Below are 21300 nucleotides of genomic sequence, written 5' to 3' on the forward strand. Positions count from 1 at the left end.
TATATTAATTTATTCCATAGCCTTATTATTTATATATATATATATATATATATATATATATATTTTTTTTTTTTTTTTTTTTTTTTTTTTTTGTGGTACGTGGGCCTCTCACTGCTGTGGCCTCTCCTGTTGTGGAGCACAGGCTCCGGACACACAGGCTCAGCAGCCATGGCTCACGGGCCCAGCTGCTCCGCGGCATGTGGGATCCTCCTGGACCGGGGCACGAACCTGTGTCCCCTGCATCGGCAGGTGGACTCTCAACCACTGCGCCACCAGGGAAGCCCCAACTGATAATTTTTAAAGGCTTTAAGATAATGAGAAATACTTATTTTACACTTTCTGAGAAAACCTGATGTTTTGGGGATATTTGGCACTTTTAGAGAGGAGGCATTTGTCATATCATACGCATTGGATATCTTTGCCATTAAAGTACATAAAAGTTCACAGATGTCACAAGTCAGATTGTTGGAAGGAAGAATGGTACTTGTACAATTAGGGCAATGATGGTGTGGATCAGATCCGAGTTCAGCATATTTTGCATGAATCACCCAGTCCATCGGGGAAGAAAGTACTGGGGACCAAGGTTACTGAAAAAAAGACTGAAAGATGCACCTTTTTTTTAAGTTTGGAAAACACTCATGTCTGGGGTCTGTATCAGTCAGATGTCTCCAGAGAACCAGAACTATTAGGAAATATATATGAAGAAGGAGTTTTTTTTTTTTTTTTTTTTTAAGGAATTGGCTCATGGAATTGTGGGGTCTGGCAAGTCCAAAATCCATAAAGCAGGCTGGCAGGCAGGAAGGCCAGGAAAGAACCGAAGTTGCAGTCTTGAGTTTGAATTTTTTGGGCAGGCCAGCAGGCTGGAAACTCAAACAGGATTCCTAAATTACAGTCCTGAGGCACAATTCCTTCTTCTACGGGAAGCCTCAGTGTTTGCTCTTTAAGGTTCAACTGACTGGATGAGGTCCGTTCACATTATTGAGAATAATTTTCTTGACTGCAAGTCAGCTGGTTGTAGATATTAATCATATCTGCAAAATGCCTTTACAGCAACATCTAGACTAGTGTTTGACCAAACGATTGGACACTGTAGCCTAGCCAGGATGACACATTAAATTAACCGTCACAGGGCCTTTGCTTCTCTCCATATTGTATTATATCATAATGAGTAGAAAGAGGTTAGCTAAACTTAACTGGTTAAATGAAGCAAATGAGAGGTGAATAAAGCTAAATTCAGTCATTGAAGTATTATCCTTTGGTGATTCTACAAATTGTAGTTTTCTGAACACTTATTCCCATTATCCTTGGGGGATAAGAATCTACCTGTTTTGGTAACAATCAACGTAATAAAGAAGGTTTTTAAAAATCAGGTAGCTAGGTGGATTATATCCAAGTATCGTGATTGTGTTTCTTTCATTTCCTCAGCTTATCTTGTACATACACAATACATCAGTGTGTTGATATATTGGATACCGTAATTTCATCCATAGCTGTTATATACATTTTCACTCTGCTCTCTGTTTCTCTTTCTAGATACAAAAGTTTGGTGATCCAAATGGAGTGGTTCAGTTTGCTCCCGACTCTTTATCTGAGGAGACCTATTTGGAGCCATTAGCTCTGGAAGGGCCCCTGATCATTACTTTCTTTGTCAAAAGAGTCAAGGGCACTCTGGGAGAGATTATGGTATCATTTTTCCTTTGATTTTTAAGTAGAGTAGTAATTTGCCTAACAACTGCGGTTGAGAGGAACAGAGAAACTGCGTGTGCTGGAGAGTTAAAGTTTTAGATATACTGAAGTGACGTGAGTTTTCACACGCTCTGAGAAGGCTCATTGGAGCACGTTTGGACTCTCTAGCCGGCACCAGCCTCTGGCTGTCTTTCGAAATTCAGTTACAATTAAGTTAAAAAGATCTTTCTCATATTTAATGATGAAGAAAATGACTGAACTATTTTGTAATTTTTTGTTTGCTATAATGTGAAGCTTTTCCTACTGAACAGACCTATCCATGATTTTTATAAATTGTTTAATATAGTCTTAATATATCCTTTTTTTGGATATACCTCTTTAAATGTGTTTATTATTTTAGAAGTTTAGAACATTGTTTGAACTGAGTTAAATGTTTGTGGAATCCTTGAAACATTTCAAGAAAACATGGCTTGGAATCACTGCTCTAGATCTATTACTCTATTAACATAGATCAATATGCATATATTCTTTATTTTCAATATAATCGAGATGCTCTTGTAAATCATGAGTATATTCATCGAACTGATCAAGGTTATCTGTTTGCTAGCAAAACATATTTTGTGAACTCTCTCTATAAACTTACCTCTTTTCCTGTATTGGTGATTAATTGTTACTTCTTCAGTTGAAACTTCATGGTTTGGAGGTAAAAAAATTCTTAGAAGATAATTTTTTACAGATTTTGGGAGGGGGGAATTCTTAATTTCTGAAATCTTAGATATCTTTTTTTTTAAAACATTCCGTTTTCTCTCAAGGTTTTTGGTTTTTTTAAGAAGTCTTTATTGAAGTATAATTGCTTTACAATGGTGTGTTAGATTCTGCTTTATAACAAAGTGAATCAGCTATACATATACATATATCCCGATATCTCTTCCCTCTTGCATCTCCCTCCCTCCCAGCCTCCCTACCCGACCCCTCTAGGTGATGACAAAGCACTGAGCTGATCTCCCTGTGCTATGCGGCTGCTTCCCACTAGCTATCTATTTTACATTACGTAGTGTATATATGTCCATATCACTCTATCACTTTGTCCCAGCTTACACTTCCCCCTCCCCGTGTCCTCAAGTCCATTCTCTTGTAGGTCTGTGTCTTTATTCCTGTCATGCCCCTAGGTTCTTCATGACCATTTTTTTTTTTAAGATTCCATATATATGTGTTAGCATATGGTATTTATTTTTCTCTTTCTGACTTACTTCACTCTGTATGACAGATTCTGGTTCCATCCACCTCACTACAAATAACTCAATTTCGTTTCTTTTTATGGGTGAGTAATATTCCATTGTCTATATGTGCCACATCTTCTTTATCCATTCATCTGTCGATGGACACTTAGGTTGCTTCCATGTCCTGGCTATTGTAAATAGAGCTACAGTGAACATTGTGGTGTATGACTCTTTTTGAATTATGGTTTCTCAGGGTATATGCCCAGTAGTGGGATTGCTGAGTGGTATGGTAGTTCTATTTTTAGTTTTTTAAGGAACCTCCATACTGTTCTCCAAAGTGGCTGTATCAATTTACATTCCTGCCAACAGTGCAAGAGGGTTCCCTTTTCTCCACACCCTCTCCAGCCTTTATTGTTTGTAGATTTTTTGATGATGGCCATTCTGACTGGTGTGAGATGATATCTCATTGTAGTTTTAATTTGCATTTCTCTAATGATTAGTGATGTTGAGCATCCTTTCATGTGTTTGTTGGCAATCTGTATATCTTCTTTGGAGAAATATCTGTTTAGGTCTTCTGCCCATTTTTGGATTGGGTCGTTTGTTTTTTTGATATAGAGCTGCATGAGCTACTTGTAAATTTTGGAGATTAATCCTTTGTCAGTTGCTTCATTTGCAAACATTTTCTCCCATTCTGAGGGTTGTCTTTTTGTCTTGTTTATGGTTTCCTTTGCTGTGCAAAAGCTTTTAAACTTCATTAGGTCCCATTTGTTTATTTTTTTTTTATTTCCATTTCTCTAGGAAGTGGGTCAGAAAGGATCTTGCTGTGATTTATGTCATGCAGTGTTCTGCCTATGTTTTCCTCTAAGAGTTTTATAGTGTATGGCCTTACATTTAACTCTTTAATCCATTTTGAGTTTATTTTTGTGTATTGTGCTAGGGAGTGTTCTAAATGCATTCTTTTACATGTAGCTGTCCAGTTTTCCCAGCACCACTTATTGAAGAGGCTGTCTTTTCTCCATTGTATATTCTTGTTTCCTTTATCAAAGATAAGGTGACCATATGTGCATGGGTTTATCTCTGGGCTTTCTATCCTGTTCCATTAATCTGTGTTTCTGTTTTTGTGCCAGTACCATACTGTCTTGATTACTGTAGCTTTGTAATATAGTCTGAAGTCAGGGAGCCTGAATGCTCCAGCTCCGTTTCTCTTTCTCAAGATTGCTTTGGCTATTTGGGGTCTTTTGTGTTTCCATACAAATTGTGAAATTTTTTGTTCTACTTCTGTGTAAAATGCCATTGGTACTTTGATAGGGATTGCATTGAATCTGTAGTTTGCTTTGGGGAGTAGAGTCATTTTCACAATGTTGCTTCTTCCAATCCAAGAACATGGTATATCTCTCCGTCTATGTATCATCTTTAATTTCTTTCATCAGTGTTTTATAGTTTTCTGCATACAGGTCTTTTGTCTCCTTAGCTAGGTTTATTCCTCGGTATTTTATTCTTTTTGTTGCACTGGTAAATGGGAGTGTTTCCTTAATTTCACTTTCAGATTTTTCATCATTAGTGTATAGGAATGCAAGAGATTTCTGTTCATTAATTTTGTATCCTGCTACTTTAACAAATCCATTGATTAACTCTAGTTGTTTATGGTAGCATATTCAGGATGCTCTATGTATAGTATCATGTCATCTGCAAACAGTGACAGCTTTACTTCTTCTTTTCCAATTTGGATTCCTTTTATTTCTTTTTCTTCACTGATTGCCGTGGCGAAAACTTCCAAAACAATGTTGAATAATGTGATGAGAGTGGGCAACCTTGTCTTGTTCCTGATCAGAGTGGAAATGGTTTCAGTTTTTCACCATTGAAGATGATGTTGGCTGTGGGTTTGTCATATATGGCCTTTATTATGTTGAGGTAAGTTCCCTCTGTGCCTACTTTCTGGAGGATTTTTATCATAAATAGGTGTTGAATTTTGTCGAAAGCTTTTTCTGCATCTATTGAGATGATCATATGGTTTTTATCCTTCATTTTATTAATATGGTGTATCACATTGATCGATTTGCGTATATTGAAGAATCCTTGCATTCCTGGGATAAACCCCACTTGATCATGGTGTATGATCCTTTTAATGTGCTGTTGGATTCTGTTTGCTAGTATTTTGTTGAGGATTTTTGCATCTGTGTTCATCAGTGATATTTGCCTGTAGTATTCTTTCTTGGTGATGTCTTTGTCTGGTTTTCGTATCAGGGTGATGGTGGCCTCGTAGAATGAGTTAGGGAGTGTTCCTCCCTCTGCTATATTTTGGAAGAGTTTGAGAAGGATAGGTGTTATCTCTTCTCTAAATGTTTGGTAGAATTCACCTGTGAAGCCATTTGGTCCTGTTCTTTTGTTTGTTGGAAGATTTTTAATCACAGTTTCAGTTTCAGTGCTTCTGATTGGTCTGTTTATATTTCTATTTTTCCTGGTTCAGTCTCGGAAGGTTGTGCTTTTCAAAGAATTTGTCCATTTCTTCCAGGTTGGCCATTTTATTGGCATATAGTTGCTTGTAGTAATCTCTCATGATCCTTTGTATTTCTGCAGTGTCAGTTGTTACTTCTCCTTTTTCATTTCTAATTCTGTTGATTTGAGTCTTCTCCCTTTTTTTCTTATTGAGTCTGGGTAATGGTTTATCAATTTTGTTTATCTTCTCAAAGAACCAGCTTTTAGTTTTATTGATGTTTGCTATCATTTCCTTCATTTCTTTTTCATTTATTTCTGATCTGATCTTTATGATTTCTTTACTTCTGCTAACTTTGGGGTTTTTTTGTTCTTCTTTCTCTAATTGCTTTAGGTGTAAGGTTAGGTTGTTTATTTGAGATGTTTCTTGTTTCTTAAGATAGGATTGTATTGCTATAAACTTCCCTCTTAGAACTGCTTATGCTGCATCCCGTAGGTTTTGGGTCGTTGTGTTTTCATTGTCATTTGTTTCTAGGTATTTTTTGATTTCCTCTTTGATTTCTTCAGTGATCTCTTGGTTATTTAGTAGTGTATTGTTTAGCCTCCATGTGTTTGTATTTTTTACAGAATTTTTTCCTGTAACTGATATCTAGTCTCATAGCGTTGTAGTCGGAAAAGATTCTTGATGTGATTTCAATTTTCTTAAATTTAGCAAGGCTTGATTTGTAACCAAGATATGATCTATCCTTTGGAATGTTCCATGAGCACTTGTGAAGAAAGTGTATTCTCTTGTTTTTGGATGGAATGTCCTATAAATATAAATTAAGTCCATCTTGTTTAATGTATCATTTAAAGCTTGTGTTTCCTTATTTATTTTCATTTTGGATGATCCGTCCATTGGTGAAAGTGAGACGTTAAAGTCCCCTACTATGATTGTGTTACTGTCGATTTCCCCTTTTATGGCTGTTAGCATTTGCCTTATGTATTGAGGTGCTCCTATGTTGGGTGCATAAATATTTACAATTGTTATATCTTCTTGGATTGATCCCTTAATCATTATGTAGTGTCCTTCTTTGTCTCTTGTAGTAATCTTTGTTTTAAAGTCTATTTTGTCTGATATGAGAATTACTACTACAGCTTTCTTTTGGTTTCCATTTGCATGGAGTATCTTTTTCCATCCCCTCACTTTCAGTTTGTATGTGTCCCTAGGTCTGAAGTGGGTCTCTTGTAGACAGCATATATATGGGTCTCGTTTTTGTATTCATTCAGCCAATCTATGTCTTTTGGTTGGAGCATTTAATCCATTTACATTCAAGGTGATTGTCAATATGTATGTTCCTATTACCATTTTCTTAATTGTTTTGGGTTTGTTTTTGTGGGTCTTTTCCTTCTGTGTTTCCTGCCTAGAGAAGTTCCTTTAGCGTTTGTTGTAATGATGGTTTGGTGGTGCTGAATTCTCTTAGGTTTTCCTTGTCTGTAAAGGTTTTAATTTCTCCGTCAAATCTGAGTGAGATCCTTGCTGGGTAGAGTAATCTTGGTTGTAGGTTTTTCCTTTTCATCACCTTAAATGTTGTCCTGCACTCCCTTCTGGCTTACAGAGTTTCTGCTGATAGATCAGCTGTTAACCTTACAGGGATTCCCTTGTTTGTTGTTTTTCCCTTGCTGCTTTTAATATTTTTTCTTTTATTTAATTTTTGATAGTTTGGTTAATAACTGTCTTGGCGTGTTTCTCCTTGGATTTATCCTGTATGGGACTCTCTGTGCTTCCTGGACTTGATTAATTATTTCCTTTCCCATATTAGGGAAGTTTTCAACTGTAGTCTCTTGAAATATTTTCTCAGTTTCTTTCTTTTTCTGTTCTTCTGGGACCCCTATAATTAGGATGTTGGTGCATTTAATGTTGTCCCAGAGGTCTCTGAGACTGTCCTCAATTCTTTTCATTCTCTTTTCTTTATTCTGCTCTGTGGTAGTTATTTCCACAAGTTTATCTTCCAGGTCATGTATCCATTCTTCTGCCTCAGTTATTCTGCTACTGATTCCTTCTAGAGAATTTTTGATTTCATTTATTGTGTTGTTCATCATTGTTTGCTCTTTAGTTCTTCTAGGCCCTTGTTAAACATTTCTTGTATTTTCTCCATTCTATTTCCAAGATTTTGGATCATCTTTACTATCATTATTCTGAATTCTTTTTCAGGTAGACTGCCTATTTCCTCTTCATTTGTTAGGTCTGGTAGGTTTTTTCCTTGCTCCTTCATATGCTGTGTGTTTCTCTGTCTTCTCATTTTGCTTAATTTACTGTGTTTGTGGTCTTTTCACAGGCTGCAGGTTCGTAGTTCCCATTGTTTTTGGTGTCTGCCCCTGGCTAAGGTTGGTTCAGTGGGTTGTGTAGGCTTCCTGGTGGAGGGGACTAGTGCCTGTGTTCTGGTGGATGAGGCTGGATCTTGTCTTTCTGGTGGGCAGGTCCGCATCTGGTGGTGTGTTTTGGGGTGTCTGTGACCTTATTATGATTTTAGTCAGCCTCTCTCCTAATGGGTGGGGTTGTGTTCCTGTCTTGCTAGTTGTTTGGCCTAGGGTGTCCAGCACTTTAGTTTGCTGGTTGTTTAGTGGAGCTGGATCTTGGTGTTTAGATGGAGATGTCTGGGAGATTTTCGCTGTTTGATATTACGTGGTGCTGGGAGGTTTCTGGTGGACCAATGTCCTGAACTTGGCTCTCCCACCTCAGAGGTACAGCCCCGAAACCTGGCCAGAGCACCAAGACCCTGTCATCCACATGGCTCAGAATAAAAGGGAGAAGAAAAGAAAGAAAAGAATAAAATAAAATAAAGTTATTAAAGTAAACAATAATTATTAAAAATAAAAAAAATGTTTATGAAGTAATTTTAAAAAAAGGAAGGAAGAAAGAAAGAAAGAGCAACCAAACCAAAAGAAAAATCCACCAATGATAACAAGCACTAACTAACTGTACTAAAAAAAAAAAAAAAAGAAAAAAAACAGACCGACAGAACCCTAGGACAAATGGTAAAAGCAAAGCTATACAGACAAAAATCACACACAGAAGCATACACATACACACTCTCAAAAAGAGAAAAAGGACTTTAGTTGCCCCCAAAGTCCACCTCCTCAATTTGGGATGATTCGTTGTCTATTCAGGTATTCTGCAGATGCAGGGTACATCAAGTTGACTGTGGAGATTTAATCCGCTGCTACTGAGGCTGCTGGGAGAAATTTCCCTTTCTCTTCCTTTGTTCACACAGCTCCTGGGGTTCAGTTTTGGATTTGGCCCCGCCTCTGTGTGTAGGTCGCTTGAGGGCATCTGTTCTTCGCCCAGACAGGACGAGGTTAAAGGAGCAGCTGATTTGGGGGCTCTGGCTCACTCAGGCCGGGGGGAGGGAGGGGTACGGGTACGGGGCGAGCCTGTGGCGGCAGAGGCCGGTGTGACGTTGCACCCGCCTGAGGCGCGCAGTGTGTTCTCCTGGGGAATTTGTCCCTGGATCACGGGAGCCTGGCAGTGGTGGACTGCACAGCCTCCCGGGAGGGGCGGTGTGGAGAGTGACCTGTGCTTGCACACAGGTTTCTTGGTGGCTGCAGCAGCAGCCTTAGCGTCTCATGCCCCTGTCTGGGGTCTACACTGATAGCCGTGGCTCACACCTGTCCCTGGAGCTCATTTAGGTAGCGCTCTTAATCCCCTTTCCTCGTGCACCAGGAAACAAAGAGGCAAGGAAAAGTCTCTTGCCTCTTAGGCAGGTCCAGGCTTTTTCCCGGACTCCCTCCCGGCTAGCTGTGGTGCACTAACCCTTTCAGGCTGTGTTCACGCAGCCAACCCCAGTCCTCTCCCTGGGATCTGACTTCTGAAGCCCAAGCCTCAGCTCCCAGACCTCGCCCGCCCTGGTGGGTGAGCAGACAAGCCTCTCAGGCTGGTGAGTGCTGGTCGGCACCGATCCTCTGTGCGGGAATCTCTCCGCTTTGCCCTCTGCACCCCTGTTGCTGTGCTCTCCTCTGCGGCACCGAAGCTTCCGCCCTCCGCCTGCAAAGGGGCTTCCTAGTGTGTGGAAACCTTTCCTCCTTCACAGCTCCCTCTCACTGGTGCAGGTACCGTCCCTATCCTTTTATCTATGTTTATTCTTTTTTCTTTTGCCCTACCCAGGTATGTGGGGAGTTTCTTGCCTTTTGGGAGGTCTGAGGTCTTCTGCCAGCGTTCAGCAGGTGTTCTGTAGGAGTTGTTCTACACGTAGATGTATTTCTGATGTATTTGTGGGGAGGAAGGTGATCTCCACGTCTTACTCTTCCGCCATCTGGAAGCTCCTCCTCGATATTCTCTTTTTATTAAAAACAAACAAAAACAAATTCCAGTGTGAATGTCAGATTATCTACTTACTTTTTACCTTCAAATATTGTCTGTGGTTCACTATTGAATGTATTTGTGGTACTGGTATTTTAAAGTTAACTTGTTTATCTTTTCAAATTACGTTATTTTAGAAGCAGGTGAAATGAAATTTTACAATCCTGTCTTGCAAATTGCATACAACAGCCTGAAAGAGTTAAGATACTTTCTAAATTACCTAACTACTTGGAAAGTTTCACTTGGAATATAATGATGCACACTTAATTTTTTTTGTATATAGTAGAAGAAAACTAATTTAAAGGATTTTTGATTCAGTATACTGAATTGTATAACTTTGTTGGGGTTTTTTTCCTTTTATTTTAGGTTTACTGGGAATTAAGCAGTGAGTTTGATATTACTGGAGACTTTCTATCTACAACAGGATTTTTCACCATTGCTGATGGAGAAAGTGAGGCCAGCTTTGATGTTAACTTGCTACCAGATGATGTACCTGAGATAGAGGAAGTTTATGTGATTCAGCTTGTTTCTGTAAAGGGAGGAGCAGAACTTGATCCAGAAAAATGCATCACACGGTTCTCTGTCTCTGCAAATGATGACCCACATGGGGTATTTGCCCTGTATTCAGATCACCAGTCAATACTTATTAGGCAGAACCTTAGTAGATTCATCCAAATTAATGTAACCCGGCTTGCTGGAACATTTGGAGATGTGACTGTTGGATATCGAATATCATCTGATCCTAAGAAGCAGTCTGTTGTTACTGAAGATGCAGAGAGGCAGCTGGTGGTCAAAGATGGCACCAGATATAAATTGGACACAGTGTCAGTCAAGAGTCAGGTTTGTAGCATTTCTTTAATTTCCTGATCATTCCAATAAAACTCCTTCAGGAAAGCCCTAGTTAATCTCATGATCAGTTTAAAGTCTTATTCTGATATTTAAATGGAACCATGGAAAATACCTTAGAAACTGCATACTAATTATTGGATAATACATATACTGAAGTATTTTCAGATTATAAGTAAATAAGTATATTCTTATTTGGAGATAAAATATTTTTGTCTAGATAGTAGCAGGCACTTATTTAGTACTTCAGAGTTCCAGAAATTGTTCCAAGTGCTACATAAACACACACACACACACACACACACACACACACACACACACACACTCTGGATTCTTGTTGAAGGGAAGATATTTGTAGACTTCCTAGGACAGCAGACTGTTCTGCCGACATATCAGGTGAGAGTGCTAGGAATACATGGATTTTCTGTGGGTCAAATAGGTACCTAGCAGTCTTTCTCAGTGTGATCCACAGAAAGTGATTGGAGCAACTGTTTTCATCCTCCCAAGAAGATAACTAGTATCATTCCATATGCATGGCAGAGAAGTTAATTTATTTCATGCATGAGATGCATTATAGCTGTGAGGATTAATTATCTCATGGTTGAGAAAGTCTGTACCAGAGGACACTTTTAGATTATCTCCTGTGGTGGTACCTGGGACATTTTGAAGGATGGTAGTCCTCTTGTCATTTTACTTTGAAAACTTAATGGTATAGTTGATAAAGATACTTAGCTTTCTTAATACCTGTTTGAATTATCTATGGATTTCTTAATAACTGTTTTGAAGCTCTATTATTTTTATGATTTCTATTTTCAATAAAGAGTAACAAAAGTTTACTAGCTTACCCATCTATGAAAGCTTCCTCTTATTTGTTTACTTTAACATCTTTCATTAGTGTATTTAAATTTGCATGGGTTCCTTCTGTCTCTTACATTCCACTATGTGTGGTGTAGACTGCACATAGATTATTATGTGAGTTAGACTTCCAAGGTGACTATTTAGGGCAACATGTGACATGCGCATAAACTGAGGGGAGGATTTTTCCAGCGGTCCCTTTCTCCCCTCACACCCTGGGTGTAATGCATTGCTCTTTAAAGTTTGGGATGTTAGTTACAAGTTACATATAGATCTACCTGATCTACCGCCCTGATAAAAGTTAGGACTTCGGACAGGTCCGCCACAGAGAAGGACCTTCAAGTGGGTCTTGGGACAGAATGAGTTTCCATTAGGCTCTGAAAACTAGAAGACTCTTGATGTTGGTTTAACATGAGGACCAGGGAGTGAACAGTTACCTCACCTGGGTAACAACAGGCTTCTCAGATGAAGTACTCACTGATGGTAAGAATCATTGGCACGATAAAGAAACAAGTCTGCGTTTAAAAGAATTTAAGTTAGAATGCAAGATAAGATTATATTCACGGCTGTCATTTATTCAGATATTTATTGAGCACTTGCTATGTGTCAGTCATTGTGAGAAGCACAGCAGCTACAGCGATCACAAAGACATAATCTCCGTTGTCAGGTTGCTCCCTGTCTAGTGCAGGAGAAGGCCCTTGAACAGCCAATTATAAAAGCAAGCAGATAAGCAGTGTTCAAGATACACACAGGATATTATGGGGCTGTAAACTCCATTTGTGCCCAAAGCCATCAAGAATGATGGGAAATATGTAGAATAGTATTGGTGATACAGTCCTGGATCAGGGACATGGAAGGGCAAAACAGAACACCCTCAACTCCTAAAAACCTTCAAGGTCTTTTTCAAATTAGTCTACCCGCTTTTCTTCTGTAGGCAAACCAGCGTTTCTCCAAATCCATCATTACTCCTGTTCAACTTTAATGTTTAATTACTGCACCTTGGGGACCTGCCACACTCCATAAGTATGTGTGCTGCACGGGCCCATGAACAGAAGAGTTGGGTAGGAAGGCACAAATGCCTGGGAGCTTTGAGCTGACATCTGGCCGTTCATTCTTTAGGAAATAGGGACAAAAAAAATCCTTAGCTGCCCAGCCAGTGAACTGCATGGGGAAGGGGCACACCCTTCAAGGAGAGGAGGGAGGCACATGATTGAAGTCAGGACACCATGATTTATTTCTGTTTCCTCAGCACTTGATCTATGCTTCATGTTCAGTGAATGTGATTTGGAAAAGATGAAGGTTGATTGAATGAATAAAACATCTGTTCCCCTCATGTTGCACATTTGAAACCACTATAGTACATATTTTACACATTTCAGAGTGTGTTTTGTGTTTTAAGTACATTACATTTAAAAGAAGGACAGACTTCATAGAAATAGTTATTTGTACATTCAATAAAGATGTACAGAGTTGTTAGTAATATTCCAGGTTACGGGGGCTTATCCATTATCAGTAACAAGGTTTCTATGGAAAAATGTATTATATCAATAAGTGTTAAAAAATCTTTTAAAGTAATACCAGGTTTTAAATTCAGGATTTCCCTATTTTGTTGGATTCTAAAACTTTGAAAATTGGTAGTCTAATAAATGGTGTTAGTAGTCTTTATTTGTCCCAAGTATTCAAATAATCAGTACACCTAAATCATTATCTGTTTTAAGTAACTGTCATTAGAGTTCTTAGTTTCTACACAATGAAAAGGGAGAAAGTGAGTTTTGCTGGTTTTAGGAGCTGACACTGTTCACCAGTGAGCTCTTTCCATTCCTGTGCACGTGATTCTATCACTAATACTACTTCTGAGATTCTCATCATTCTTCAGGTCATTTGGGCACACAGAGAGTATTTGCAGATTTGTGTTTTTTTTTAATACTGTATGGCTCTCAGTGTTAGCGTCAAAGTCTTTCTGCTGGTGCTTTGTTTTGTAACATGGGGGAAAGGGCATATACTGATGAAACTGATACAAAAGGAGGAAATGCTAATGACTCATTTCAATTGTCAGTATTTTTCTTTGAAAATTATTTTTTACTATTAAAAAAGTCATTGATACTGTTTGTATATAGGTCTTCCTACCCCTGGGCTCTAATTTCACCTTGCAACTGGTGACTGTGATGCTTGTTGGTGGAAGTTTCTATGGCATGCCAAGAATTCTCCAGGAAGCAAAATCTGCTGTCCTTCCAGTCCCTGAGAAAGCTGCCAATTCTCAGGTAATTGGCCCTGGGTGTGGTACTACCCCGGAACCACTAGAGGGCAGCTCTTATAGGAAGGACTAAGATTCTTAGAATTTCTTAAGATTCACTATTTCCTTAAATCTAAGTAATCCTATGAATATCAAAGTAGACACTGTGGATACACTATATGAAAATAATTTGTCAGTTTTCAACATTAGATAGAAAACTATATCTCCTTTCTGGAGTTTTAGAAAGTTTCTGTCTTGTAGAATGTAAGGTGTCGAATTTTTAAATTAATTAATTAATTAATTAATTTTTGGCTGCATTGGGTCTTCATTGTTGCACGCGGGCTTTCTCTAGCTGCGGCGAGGGGGGGCTGCTCTTCGTTGCGGTGTGCGGGCTCTAGGCGCTGGAGCTTCAGTAGTTGTGGCTTACGAGCTCTAGAGCGCAGACTCAGTAGTTGTGGCGCATGGGCTTAGTTGCTCTGTGGCATGTGGGATCTTCCCAGACCAGGGCTCGAACTCATGTCCCCTGCCTTGGCAGGCGCATTCTTAACCACTGCGCCATCAGGGAAGTCCTAGAGTTTTTAAAATAACAGTCACCTAGAGTCAAAACTTCAGGTTTTTTCTTGGAAATGAATATTTAACATTGAGATATTTTATGCTAAATAATTAAAATTAGAATGAAACCTCAGTTCATATTTCAGACTTTCTCATTTACTAAGATTGTAAATATTTAACTTGTGGGGCTCTTTTCACTGTGGCAAGTTTGTTCTGATATAGGTTAATGCTAGTGGTGCACCTAAGTATTTGAACCTTCTACCTGAATTCATTTTAGGGAAGATTGTTCCCTAATCACTTTATAAATTCACATGAGAACAAAGAATACCTTGAGGGCTTTGCTTCCTGTGTAGGCCAATTCTGTCAATATAGGAACAAGACAGGGCTCCTGTCTCTGGCTACGGTAATGTGTGTATTTTATAAACCATAATAAGGGATAAGCATGCATCCTACTCCTTCAGGTGGGAGTTCCTTCAGTTCCTTGACCAGGATGTGGAATCTGTGCAGGAGGGGCAGGAGTGTGGGCAGATCTGGCCACCAGCTTGTGTAACAGGGTCTCTGGCCATTAAGGGGATGCTCTCCAGTTACTCCCACCTAGGCTGCTTCTCCCCAGGGAATGAATTTGCTTTGCTCCCTAAAGTGGAATCCACCAGCATTAAAATTAACTGAGAGGAATTGTCTTCTTTCTGCACCTCCTCTTTTCAAGAAGGAAAGAGGGTATAGAATTTAATGCTTTGACATTTTGTTACCTTCTTTTTGTTCACAGGTTGTTAATAACAAAGATTCCTTTCAACCTGAATCCTTTGTTTGGTGTAGTAAACTATTTTCTTCTCCTTCTCCATGCATGTTGTCACAACATTATGTCACATCAAAGGGCCAGATCAGGGCCAGTCATGGAGTATTCCTGTCCTTGGTGTATCCTCTGTACTCCTTACCAGTATTTGTATGTGGGGGGTGTGTGTGTGTGTGTGATGTGCCTAGGGCACTTTCAAACAGCCTCTAGCCATTTGGCAAGCATGAGCTCAGATATGCCAAAGATTTTGGCAGTTGCTAACCAGAAGCCTCACTGTAATAAGGAATCTAGGCGGGTGTCAAATTGAAGTTGTTGGTTTTTCTTTTCTGTGGCTTCAGAAGCTGTCCTGTGGCCCCTCTCACACTTTCTGCTCCTCTCCATTCCAATTTAAAATGGGGAGAATGAGTCTTAATATAGAACTGTTGATTCTATGGTATTCCAAATGTATAGATATTGGGACCAAAGAGGTAAACTGAGTTGTCTAAATAACAATGTGAATCCAGGAATCTGGTTTTATTCTTATTCTTTGACCAGAACTTATTTCATCTATGAATCCCAGGGTACCCTGGGAAGGTTGCCCTGAAAACCAGATCTTACTTGGTGTGGATGAAAAAGATTGTTATTTTAAAAAAATCTTTGAGGGTTTCTGATCCTCAAAAAAAAGATATTGTATTGAATCAAAGAGCTGAAAAGAACCTTAATAGAAAATCTAGTTCATGGTACTCACTTTATAAATAAAGAATTTATTATTATACCTTAGAAAGAAGTCAGATTTCAGTTCTAGACAAATTAGGTTCTATAAAGACCCGTCAACAAATCATATTAAAATGCCATGTTTAATCTTTCCTTTCATTTAACCATAATTACCATTATATTTTTAGATATGGTTAATTCAGGGGTTTACATTTTGATAAAAAAATAAAGCTGTAAACTATAATCAGCATTATAAAATAGAATAAATTTTCAAATTTCACATGTCATTTCTTAACTACTACTCTTTAATTGACTATATTTTAGAACAGGAAATATACTGTGTAAACAAAGAGAAAGTTGACTTTTAACCCACTCTTCAGAAAACAAGAACCTTTAGAGAGAAATAAAATGTTCTAAGCATGTTTTTCCTCAGGTTGGATTTGAGTCTACTGCTTTTCCACTCCTGGACATCACCGCTGGAACAAGCCAAGTTGTGATTTCTAGGAGAGGCACGTATGGCTCTCTCAAGGTTTCCTGGGCGGCTGGATATGTTCCTGGGTTAAAAATCCCCGAATTCGTTGTTGTTGGCAATATGACCCCCAAAGTGGGTGAGTTGTGGCTTTTCTAGGATTTTCCCTATAGAACATGGAAATGTGTAATTGGCCACTAATTTTCCTGAATCCTCTTTACTCTGGACAGTGAGCTATTTGCCTCCTAATACAGTCCTCTCAGATTTAAGTGATCAGAATTTCACAGGCTGCTTGGTGAGAATGAGAGGAACTTTATTCGTTCAAATGGAAAACTTCATACCTCACCTGGAAATAATGGTCACTAAGCAGACTACTCTGTTTATACCTGAGGAGTTAGTTCTAAAAACCTAATGTGGCCCATACGATAATCAAAAAAGACACACCTTTATATCCATTTACATGTTCATCTGAATATTTCTGACAGTTGAGCAGCTGTTATTTCATCTACTTTATTTTTAGTTATACCATAAGCTCTGTGAGGATCAGTGAGGTGCAAAAGTTAGGTGGTTTGACCTCTACCTTGTAAAGGAGGCATGATTAAAGGCAAGGTGTGTGTGGTCTACGGAGCTTCCTCTATTTACACTCCCTCCCCCACTGACTTTTTAAATGTTTTACCTTTTGTAGACTGTCATAGAATTTTGGAAAAGGAAAGATTTCACTCTATTTTTAAGAGTTGAATCCCAATTTAAGAACTCAGAAATGAAACCCAGCTTCCCTTTTCATGTTCCCTGTCAGGGAGTCTTTCATTTTCCCATGGAGAAGAAAGTAAAAGAGTCTTGCTGTGGACATTTCCTAGCCCTGGTCGGCCAGAGGCCTTTGTCATTCACCTCTCAGGAGTGCAGAGCAGTGCCCCTGGTGGGGCTCAGCTTCGGTAAGACCAACTTGATTTTCAGCCAAGAAAGTCTCTGAGGAATAAGCTGGAATTTACCTGTTGAAACAAAAAAAAGACACAAGGATCTCTCTCCTTGAAGCAGAGGCGAAAACAGTTTTAGTGTAGAGCAATATATGGCCTGCATTGCCAAAGATGCCACCACCCACTGCTTGCTTGAAGAGCGTTTCTCATGACCTCTCACTCAAGAATGTTGGCCTGAGGTGACACCTCCAAAAAGAACCATGATGGCAAAGCCACCTTTTTTTTTTTTTTTTTGAAAATGCATTTATTCAGGGACACACATGGTTTAAAATACTCCTTCTACAGGGAGAATTCCAACCTGGGTCTGGCAGCTTTCCATGGTTTTGGTTGGGTGAACAGCGTTATTTCAAGAACAGTCCTATGAGCTGCTGAGTTGGGGTTCAAGTTGCTGAATTCAGGAGGAAAGGAAATTCTGATTCCCCTTCAATCCAGGAGCCAAGAGACTGAAAGCCACAGGAGTCTAACTTAAAATGGCAAAGCCACTATTTTTAAAGGAAACTGTCTTCTGAAAGGTAGCCAAAAATACCTGATTTCTCCAAGAGATAAAGAATAAGAATAAGAAATCACAGTAGGATAATAATGTGACTTGAACTAGTAGTTCTTTTGAGTTTAATTTATATCAGTATATTTGCAGATAAATATGTCCTGGTCAAAAGCAATTGACTTTTCTCATACGTGAGATGGATTTGATCAGAACAACAGAGGACTGATCTTAGAGCCAGACCCTGGGTTTAATCCTGGCTGTGTCACTTACTTTCTGTGTGACTTTGGGAAAGTTACTTGATCTTTCTGTTCTTTAGTTTACTTATTTGGAAACTGGGAAAAATGTGTGGGCAAAACCAGTGTGTGTTCAAGTGTGTTTGTATACATATTTATGTATAGGAGATATTGGTTGGAATCCAATATGGCTTTTGATTATACATATGCCATTCAAAAAGTGTTTGGACACAACGTATTTTAGCTTAAAAAATTCACATACCTTTAACAATAACAATAATAGCTAACAGTTTTTTTTATTTCTTATTTTTAAATTTATTTTATTGAAGTATAGTTGATTTACAATGTTGTGTTAATTTCTACTGTACAGCAAAGTGATTCAGGCTAACAGTTTTATAGTGCTTACCCTAGGCCAGGCATTGCCCGCCTCCTCTCTCCGTGTATATATATATATATATATATATATATATATATATAGACCTTGTTAGGTCCTATCACCTGTGCAGCTCCTGTTCTTATCTTTCTTGTGCTCTGGTATATTCATCAATAAGTAAATAGGGTTTTATGGAATTTGAAAGGGCATGTCATTTTTAAGATGTCCTCATGAGCAGTATCTTAAGTGTGTGAAAGATGAATCTCTATAGTGGTATTGCTATTTTTCATCAGTTCTCTCATGGTTTAATTTTTTTTTTCCAGATCAGGTCTCACCGTTGCTGAAATTGAACCAATGGGAGTCTTTCAATTTTCCCCTAGTTCAAGAAATATCATAGTGTCAGAGGATACACAGATGATCAGATTACATGTACAAAGACTGTTTGGGTTCCACGGGGATCTTATTGAAGTTTCCTATCAGACAACTGCAGGAATGGCAAAGCCCCTGGAAGACTTTGAGCCTGTTCAGAATGGGGGGCTGCTTTTCCAAAAATTCCATGCTGAGGTTGATTTTGAAATAACTATTATTGATGATGAGCTTCCTGAGATAGAAGAAATTTTTTACATTAATCTAACTTCAGTAGAAATTAAAGGATCACAAAAATTTGATGCTAATCAGAGACCTCGCCTGAATCTAGATTTCAGTGTGGCAGTGATCACAATATTGGATAATGATGACCTGGCAGGAATGGATGTTTCTTTCCCCAAGACAACTGTGGCTATAGCAACGGACACAGCTCTTCCTCTAAAAACTGACTCCTCTACCACACACCCTGACACAACCAAGATAACTGCCGAAGTGGTTGCGACTGGTACGTCTGCTATGTCTGAGAAGCCTGATGTGCTCACTGTAACTGCAGATGTTTCCCCTCATGGAACATTTAGTCTTGGGCCATCTGTTGTTTATGTCGAAGAAGAAATGAAGAATGGCACGTTTAACGCTGCAGAAGTTCTTGTCCGAAGAACTGGTGGGTCTACTGGCGATGTCAGTGTAACAGTTAAGACTTTTGGTGAAAGATCTGCTCAGAAGGAACCAAATGCATTGCCCTTTCCTGACATCCATGGGATTTCCAACCTAAGATGGGCAACTGAAGAAGAAGATTTTGAAGAGCAAACTCTTATCCTTACATTTGTAGATGGAGAAAGAGAACGTAAAGTATTTGTTCAAATTTTGGATGATGATGAGCCTGAGGGGCAAGAATTCTTCTACGTGTTTCTCACAGACCCACAAGGGGGAGCACAGATTGTGAAGGGAAAGGATGACAGTGGGTTTGCAGCTTTTGCCATGATCATCATTACAGGTATATATTTGGAGTGATGGAGTTAAAAATGTACTTTTGTGATACAGAATTTGTAATAAGATCATTCTATCTTTAATTTAAGAAGGGGAATTACTTGACTCACCCATAGTGAATCATTAAAATTTTGTTTTCCTATGGCATGAACCCATAATATAAACTCATGATGTTGTTCGGAGGTGCCAGGCTAGAGTTTAATGGACTGTAAATGTCACTTAGCTCAGAGCCAGCTAAACAGTTACACAATTTATAAATCTGTACTTTCACAATAAAGGGAAAACCTTAAAAATACTTAAGTTCATGTACTTCTTCTGAAATATATTTAATCACCCAAACATGATTGCCTGTCCTGTTTTGAAACCTCATTCTGAATTTCCCAACCACTTTCATTAATCTATCCCAGAGTCTAAGATTTCATTGTCAGAAAATTCTTTATATCTGTTGGAAATATATTAAAACTGTTTCCTTTTGTTCTGCTTTTGAACCAGTGCAGTTTATATAAGTTTTGGACTATTGGGGAGGTGTGTGCATATATAGAGTTCCTCATGCATGTTATAAAATTTTTTGGTGATAATTTGCAGTTTTCCTCTGAAATCATACTATATTTCTTTAAGTGGCTTAGCTCAGCTTGTCAGTACCTTACTGTAATTAGAGTATTGACAAGGCTGTCTCATGATTCTTACCTACTCCACTCTTTCATACAAACAGTTATGAGTTTTACACAGTGTTTTAGAGTTTCAGATAACACTATGGTAAAACATAGTAAAAAGAAAATTAAAAGTTATGTAGCCTATATTTTGACCCAGCTCAACCATTAATTGAGGAATTAATAAATCATTTAGTGTTTATGCTTTGTTTTTTATAAAAGGAAATATTTAGAATAAACATGTTTATGATCCCCTTTTAGGATTTGGTGCTTCCTAGAATTTTATTTATTTTAGCCATTCAGTTATAATTCAGTCATAATTTTACAATCGTGTAACTTTTATACCCAGCATCATCTCATTTATGCTACCCTGCAAATTTACACCAATTAGAACTGTCATTTATTCCTATTCCTTCAGTTTATTGAATATTGTAAAGTCAAATTCTGTTCTCCAAATTACTTACTGATTTTGATTCACATTAGCTTAATGCCATCTATATATTTCTATTAAAATTGTTTTGGCACTCAACAGCCTCCTCCCCCATTCCATGAAATAGATATTTTATTACATTTATTTGAATAAGACCAGAGCTGACAAAGTATTTAGCAATTAGTTTGACAGAGGCACAGACCAATCACAATGGTTGCTGGAGGCTTTTTGCTGTCCCAAACATTACCCCATTAGTTACTGGATCACAGGGAGATCTCATACTGGTTAGGCTGGTGACAGAGGGTTCTCTGGGGGCTCAAGACAGCAGCTGTATTCCAACTGGAATGGAAGTGCTCCTCAGTTCAGTTTGGCATACCAACGCATACCAATATGGCGTGCTGATACTATATCAATATGGCGTACCAGTGCCTACCCATGCATCAGCTCTGAGCCTAACTCACCAGGCAAATTCCCATTTATCAGCTCTGAGCCTAACTTACCAGTCACTCAGTTGAGCCTCGATGAAGTTCTCTAATGAGAACTTCCCTACCTAACACATGGCATCATACATACTTGGCAAATGATTGGCTCCTCTTAGTGTCACATGATGTAATTCACCAGCACTTTTGCATGTCGTGTACCCTAAGTTCCCTTACTCTGTCTGTGAATGTTCCTATCATTTTC

General features: G+C 38.6%; 1 protein-coding gene across 1 annotated transcript in view; it reads left to right on the forward strand.

Annotated features, from left to right (window-relative positions):
- ADGRV1 (adhesion G protein-coupled receptor V1) overlaps positions 1–21300 on the forward strand; it is a gene marked incomplete at its 5' end in the record, with an annotated part of 563397 nt that overhangs the window by 207796 nt on the left and 334301 nt on the right. The window contains 6 exons of the mRNA XM_082650308.1: positions 1534–1683; positions 10045–10518; positions 13497–13640; positions 16084–16258; positions 16916–17051; positions 18507–19543. Coding sequence (XP_082506434.1) covers positions 1534–1683; positions 10045–10518; positions 13497–13640; positions 16084–16258; positions 16916–17051; positions 18507–19543 — 2116 coding nt within the window. The remainder of the gene's footprint in view (positions 1–1533; positions 1684–10044; positions 10519–13496; positions 13641–16083; positions 16259–16915; positions 17052–18506; positions 19544–21300) is intronic.

Source organism: Grampus griseus (genome assembly GCF_964374135.1).
Source record: "Grampus griseus genome assembly, chromosome: 3".
Lineage (NCBI taxonomy): Eukaryota > Metazoa > Chordata > Mammalia > Artiodactyla > Delphinidae > Grampus > Grampus griseus.